Source organism: Alosa pseudoharengus, unplaced genomic scaffold, assembly GCF_046254945.1.
Source record: "Alosa pseudoharengus isolate Yale_2024_CS ecotype anadromous, Long Island Sound unplaced genomic scaffold, YU_APseudo_1.1 YU_APseudo_1.1_scf_1, whole genome shotgun sequence".
Taxonomy (NCBI): domain Eukaryota; kingdom Metazoa; phylum Chordata; class Actinopteri; order Clupeiformes; family Clupeidae; genus Alosa; species Alosa pseudoharengus.
In genome coordinates, this window is record NW_027468564.1 from 42,098,858 (window position 1) to 42,106,630 (window position 7,773).

Sequence of the window (7,773 nt, forward strand, 5' to 3'; positions counted from 1 at the left end):
CTTTTGTGTGCGCGTGGGCTGCAGCTACAGCTCATTATGCGTAGCTACTAGACAAACGTAACTCTGCCCCTCGGCGTCCAATCACTGAGTTGAACTCAGGCTTGGCGTGTGGTGAAGGGAGCACACTGCTTTAGGCTATTCACTAGCCGAACTTAAATGACGTTGAAACTATCCCCTGCTGAAGTTTATCATCAAGGATTCTCATTTGCCGATGGACCTTAATGGTCGGTGTGTTGTCCCGCTTCCACAACGTGGATTACAAAGACTAGCGTTATCCCCTGTGGTCAAGAAACAAGGAGCCAGTGTGGTATTTTTAGATGGGATTTAATCTAGAGGAGAAGGACGAGAGTTCCCTTGTACTCCAAGCACAAGTGCCTAAGCAAAACCTTGAACTGGTACTCTGTCCAAGACTCGAGGGGCTTAGAAATTTATTCATGACGGCGGACCATAGAAAGAGCGTGAAATAAAGTAGCTATCAACGCACCAGCGAAGATGTCCATAAGGATTCCACCACAAGTGGTTGACATTCCATGGAGGAATAACAACTTCAGCCTTATGAGCAGGGATCCCCCGTTGTCGGATCAAGGAGAGACCATCATCGGCGTATACCTGTTGATTCTGGGTGAGTAGCCTATGCACTTCAATTCGGGCACAGCTGGGAAGTGTTGGATAGTAGATAACATTTTTACATTTAGTGTCGGAGAGCAGAGGCATTTTTGTTACAATTCCTCCATAGTTTGTTTTGCGATTATGTGACATAATGAATATGCTGAACTTGCTTTGCATTTGAGACATGTCTGCCAACATTTCGCACATGCACTCCGTTCTCTGCCGGTCTGTGAATTGAATATCTTATCTTTTTTCCTCACAAGTAGTCAGAAGTCAGTAAGCTACTAATCAAGTTGTCTATTTATATTTGAAGCTCGTTATAAAAAAAGTGTGTTTACCTTCACGTTCACTTTTCTGGTTGCCGTATTATTACTTGCGTTGGAAAGCTAGCTAAACGCATTGTCTGGATTAGGTCCAAGCACAGATCAGACGCTATAAGTAGCCTAGAACACGATGGGAAGATGGGAAGCAGCTCTCGCCCAGTCGGGTCCTGTCTAAGCCACTGAACTAGCATGCCAGGTCAAGATGGAGGTCAGCCAAACGGAATATCTTTGGCGAGCTATATACTGTATCCTTTCATGAACCGAGGCTGATATGATTAGGGAAAGTGTCCATTCACAAACGCAAGTCGGTCCGTATGTTTCAGAGTGAAGAGATATTCTTTTTTTTATTCCTCCGTTGATTTAGAGCATTTTTTTACAGATTTTCTCAAAACCACTCGTTTAACATCCACGCCATTTACATTTTACATTTATTAAATTTAGCAGACACTTTTTTTTTTAAATCCTGTGACTTACATATGTCAATTATATTACAAAGGATTACATTGTCCCCTGATCAATTTGGGGTTAAGTGCCTTGCTCAAGGGCACAACGGTATTGGGAATTTAACCCACAACTTTTCAGGCTGAGTCATATGCAAAAGTGTTGATCTGTTGTCATAAGTGATCTGTCAAACATATTTGTGCTCTTTCTATTGCACTTGATGAATACACACTTCACAAAGAGAAACGTTAGTAATCAATTCTCTAAGCTTGGAGGTATCATCAACTTTCAATTCAACTTTCATAGGTACAAATACATAGGAGAGACGAGTACACATATCTATAATTTTGTCCACTTTTGTTTTTTATTGTAAGCATTGTAGTACTGTAAACAAACCTGACTCTATCATATAGTAGTGCACAGTAAGTTGAAACTTGGTTGCAGTAAAGAGGTTTACTGTAGGCCCTTTCAACTGCTCAACAGTTGCATGACAAGCTACACTACACTGTCAACCCAAACAATCAAACCAAATCAAGATATAACTGAAAAACAAAACTCATATCTAATATTTTTTTCCTAACTCAGCAATTCAACTGTCAGTGTTACCTAGATTCCCATGGTCCTTTGCAACAACATTAAATCATCAAACAAAAAGCATTTTCAATCGTTTTTATATGCTTTTTGCTAATGCTAATTGCACTAAAATACCAATGTAGTAAGGGAAATGTATCTTTAGGTTCTGCTGTATGGTTTATTCCCACCATTGGTAGTAGATCACACTAGTAACACTCAGTCAACCAGTGCTTTTGACAGTATTGGCTGCAAATTGGCTGCTAAAATATTGATGCAATGTTGGACATGGGTTGTAGCCTACCTTGATAGTAAACTTTGACTTGTGCTGGTGAGTAATTTATTGTCCTTAATGTAGTCTTACCATGTTATTGTTTTTATATTATTGATTGAATGAACATTATTGTTTATTATTGCTTTTATCCTTATTATAGTCTGACCAACATTTTAATCTGTTCCCTGTTAAATTTAAATATTATATTGTTTTGTATTTGTATGTTGCTTTGGACAAAAGCGTCTGCCAAATCTCATTACCATAACCACAAATGTAGTTGAATGTTGATGAATGCTGGTAAATGGAGTAGGGTCATTGTGGAGAAGTTCACTGAAAAGATTCAGAAACCTTCATGACCTATTACATAATTTATCCGTGCTCTCAATGTGAAACTAATCAGGTAGTCAAGTAGCATTGATTGACACGCCTGTATGCCACACAGTTTAGTATTTATTGCCCAACTGTGTTGTACATGTCATCCCTGTTGATGGCAGTTGCCCATTGTTCAGTTATGAGAAATGCAACATATGTTTGCAAAATGCTCCATAGTGAAACTTATGCAACTGATATTATTCACTTAGTTGCCTTAAGTCACCAGTTACTGGTACTCAAATCAAATATTTAAGCTATTTTAAGCTTACATTGATTGGGTAAATAAACATATATATTTTAGTTTTGAGTTAGTTTCCCTGTTTGACGGTTTACAGTATAAGGTCAGGTTGAAGATGAACAGGATTCCGCAGGTTAGATACCAGTGTGCTAAAGCCGAGCGCATTTCAGCATGTGGGGGCGTTTTATCTGCAATTTGGCATAGAGACTAGAGAGTCTTGCCAAAGTTAAGTCTCCAGCAATGTGCAAACTGCGGAAATGCCTGCCTTCCATCTTTCTCTTGGATGGCTGACTGATCCAAACCGTGTTAGGGTGTCTGACCTCAACGAGACTACTAACTGGAGGCCGGCAATCAGCAAAATTTCACTAAAACGAGGAGGAAATTGCTCTCTTTTGGTGTGCGGAGTCTATTATGTTCTTGATTAGGTCGGAACAGGGGAGTGACCGTCAAACACTTACAGGCATATTAAAGCTTCCGGAGATAATTTGCAGAATTAAAATTTTTTTGTTTAAGATTTCTCATAGAGTCCTTACATTTCAACTAAATTAGGAATGATTGGCTCCCAGGGTAGGGGTAAAAGACTTAATCTCACTTGTAATCAGCGTCTAGTATAGTCTAGAGTAAAACATAGTTTTTTAAGTTTTGTAAAAGGCATAATGTCCCATTGGCTTGGAATTATGAGATTCTATCTGACATTTTTGGTCAAAATTCAGGTATTCATATATCACTTATTCTGTGACAACTTCTTAACATTATGCAAGGTGTTAATTTAAGTTGTATGCATTTTTGTACTTTATATCTAAAGAGTCTTCAGGTTTACAATGTACAGTAAGGTCACTCGCTATGGAATTAAAAAAGGTTACAGTTTTCCTCAGTGACTTTGGTGCATTTCTCGAATCATAATGTACATCTACACAACAGGCAGTGCATTTCTCAAAATAATTGCTGAACTGCATAGTGGATAACCTGCAAAAGCGCGTATATACAGTATTCAGCAGGGAACCAGTATAGTTCATGTTGACCAGCATGACATTAGCCATTGAAAATTCACAAAACAGCAGACGTGCACAAAATCAGTTGCATGGATGTACTAAAGCATTGCTATTTGGTCAAAATGGGGAGAAACTGCTTCAATGATGTGCACAAGTGATAAGATGATATGGAGTTTGAACAAACAGTTTTGAAAATTACCATTCTGATCTGAGAAATGTGCCAAAGCAACTGAGAAAAAAACTGCAATATCTCAGAACTACTCAGACTGCAGACAGTACAGGGGACAATAAAGCAAGACAGGCCAACACTAAAAGCCTGACATCCAACTTGTTGTAATTGCTCAAGATAACCACTATATTTAGAAATACCAAACAAGGTAAAATATAGCACGATGATTGTGTTAAGTAATGAGAAATTGAGAGAGAGAGAAAAAAAACAATTTGAAAACAAGAGGGCTACAACCAAAAGATCCTGTCTCTTACATGATGCCTTTGCTAGCCGCTGTCATGCCATTCTTTGAGCTGGGGGGAGGGGAGATAAGTGGCTGCATGAGTCATATCCATTTAGACATCTCGCCCACCTCTGACTTTGAGGGCTTGAATGGCGAGATGGATCCTACATTCTGCTCCGAGCATGTCTGATTTCAGAGCTTCAACTGCTCTTTATTTCTCAACTTTACTTAGTAAAAAAAAGAAAAATGCTCCAGGTTACCACTAAACGGTGAATGAGAGCACGCTTTCTTGATTCAGTGTCTCGAGATGGCGAACAACAAAAGCACAGAGGAATCCAATCATCTGAAGAGTGTGGCCTCAAAGTTGATGTCAATCAAGAGAATATATGAATGATCTACAGTAGTTTGAATACCACCAGTGGCAGGAATGTCCTGCAGAAATAAACAAAGTATTGACAAAATAATGAGAGGAACCCTCTCACTCTCTCAAGCACCATTCCACAAGAAACTGCACACAAAACACACAAAAGCAACGCAACGCAACGCAATCAAGCTGAATAGCAAACTGTAATATCCAATTTTGAAACAACAAAATAGCAGGAGCTTTGGGTTTAAGTGGTAGGCTAGATTTCCTGAATAGGCTACGCATCATCTTAATCAAATGTTTCTTGTTTCTTGGTGTTGCGCAGAGCCTTTCTCCTTACGCATTACCACTAATCAACATAATTGTTTCTAAATGTATACATGACTTTGTGACCACCTTTGTTACCACATGACTCATCTGACTGCACGCTGTAAATATACAAATAGAGTCTATGTTGGGTGCATATAGGCCAATGCTTTTCACAGACACTAGCATACACTATGCTTTTATTAGTACAAATGAGAGGCTGCATCCAAACATGGTGCTATTTTTACCCTTCCCTTGACTTTGGTCTCTTTGTGAACTATAAGGGTCCAGGCCATTCTTATGGCATCTTGTACTTGAGCCATTTTGGATTTTGTACTGTCGTCTGTGTACATGTCCTGTACTGTGCGACTGCATATTCTGAGCCTCACACTAAACCAAATTCCAGGTGATGTTTCATTGTACTGGCAATACATCATTGACTGGACTTGATTTATACATCACATGTGTGTTGTTTTAGACCTAAATGGTTAGTGCTGCTAATTCCCCCTCTCCCTCTCCTTCTTTATTTCTCTCGCTCTCAGCCAGCCGTGGCCTACTAGTTAAGGCTTCGGACTTGTAACCGGAGGGTTGCCGGTTCGAACCCTGACCAGTAGGAACGTCTGAAGTGCCCTTGAGCAAGGCACCTAACCCCTCACTGCTCCCCGAGCGCCGCTGTCGTAGCAGGCAGCTCACTGCGTTGGGATTAGTGTGTGCTTCACCTCACTGTGTGTTCACTGTGTGCTGAGTGAGAGAATTCACGGATTTGGAAAAATGCAGAGACCAAATTTCCCTCACGGGATCAAAAGAGTATATATACATATACTTATACTTTCTCTCTCTCCCTCTTTCTTCTCTCTCTCTCTCTCCACATCTCTAGGCTGGCTCTCATGGTTTGGCAACAGTGTGGTCATCTTCGTCCTGTTCCGCCAGCGCTACAGCCTCCAGCCCACCGACTACCTCACCCTCAACCTGGCCATCTCGGACGCCAGCATCTCCGTCTTCGGCTACTCCCGCGGCATCATCGAGATCTTCAACGTCTTCCAGGACGGCGGCTTCCTCATCACCTCCGTGTGGACGTGCCAGGTAGTTATGGGAGACCGATTTGCGCCGGGATTGAAATGGGATACGGAATACCTTTAGGAGGACGACAGGCTCAGAGTTGGGTGCATTTCCGAGAGAGACAGATAGACAGATAATCAGATAGATAGATAGATAGATAGATAGATAGATAGATAGATAGATACTTTATTGATCCCCAAGGGTAAATTCAAGGTCTCAGTAGCATACAGACATCACACACAACATGCACTAACAGCAGAAAAAGTATTAAAAGTATATAATATAAAAACACAACTAAGCAATAAGGACAGTAAAAGATAAAGAATATACTAAAATACAAATTATACGAAATAACACTAAATCTAGATCAAGTCTAAAACAGTATCCACATAGTGTGCTTAGGGGTGATTAAGCATGAGGCGCTTGCAATGACGGAGGCAGGGACTGACCCTGTGATTCTCTGTGCATAGTAAGGTAAGGTGCTCTGTGAGAGTGAGTGTCATGGTGATGATGGTGCAAATGAGTAAGTCCAACAGTGCAACAGTGCAAGTCTAGAGAGAGAGAGAAAGAGAGAGAGAGAGAGAGAGAGAAAACCCACAAATAATTATGTTATGGTGGGTGCTACATCAAAATCTAAACTGTCTCAGTCGAGGGCACCCAGACACGGTAGACACCAAAAGGAATCAGCATCTTGTAGCCATTAAAATCATCTTGCTTGTTTGTGAGCACTGGCTCCCTGCCTACCTGGAATAAGATGATGTAGCGGCTTTAGTGGAACAGTTTCAAAACTCTGTGCATTTCTGTGTGGAGCAGAACATTAGGCCCCCATGTAGAAAAACAGGCTTTTTGCCTGGCCTCATAAAAAAGTCTCTAGAACAAGTTCTTTTCAAAGACTTCTGCTTTTACATCCTTCGTAGATCCTACTTGGTCTTATCTACAAAAAAAGCCATTTTTTTTAAGTCAGGAAAAAAGCTTGCCAAGTCTTGGGCAGAAGCCCAATACGTTTTGCATGATATTTATTTATGGGTTTCCTGCAGAGACAAGCAGTGGTAAACATACGACATCATGACCTGCTACACATAATTAGTGGTGGTCTGTTTTCATTTCCTTGAAATGTAATTTCCCTTCAAGCTCACACACACAGAGTAACCGTTTTCAGATATGTCATCCGCACTATATGCAGATGTTTGTCAAACGGATGTCTGACCCTTAGGGTGATTCAGTTATGATACTTACATGCTGACATTAAACACCAACTCACATGAACAGAATCTCTGCATGTTCTTCCCTTCGTTCAGACATGCACTCATTTACATTATGTCCATCGGAAATACTAGGAGGGGAGCCGGCTAAGTTCGGGGGTTCAAATGTCCGGGGATGTGGTTCAGATATATGGCCCAAGCGATTGATATCTGCAGAACATGCGGACTTACACCTATGTCTGAAAGCAGCTAGTGTCGCCTGTCAGGCAGACAGAGCTGAACCACACAGCCATGTGTTTGGGGAATGAAAAAAAAAGATCTCTCAACTACTCATTTACACGCTCAGTAACTTACTCAGCTGGGCTGAATGACCACTGATACCTGTTCAGCCATGAAAGGACGTGCGTGTGAAGAAAAAGTCAAAGGTGGAAAGGAAGGGAAACAGGGGGGGGGGGACTGGATGGAGGGAGTGCAGGTGGCTATGAATAGCTCTCCTCTCTACGGAGGACCAGGGCTCTGAGAAATGAGACGCTCTCCGCCAGTTGGCCGATTCTCTCATTCCTCATGTTAG

General features: G+C 41.1%; 1 protein-coding gene across 1 annotated transcript in view; it reads left to right on the forward strand.

Annotated features, from left to right (window-relative positions):
* Positions 1 to 492: 492 nt before the first annotated feature.
* Positions 493 to 7,773, forward strand: part of opn6a (opsin 6, group member a) — an 18,696-nt gene continuing 11,415 nt past the window's right edge. The window contains exons 1-2 of the mRNA XM_076280193.1: positions 493 to 622; positions 5,819 to 6,024. Of these exons, the coding sequence (XP_076136308.1) occupies positions 493 to 622; positions 5,819 to 6,024 (336 nt within the window). The remainder of the gene's footprint in view (positions 623 to 5,818; positions 6,025 to 7,773) is intronic.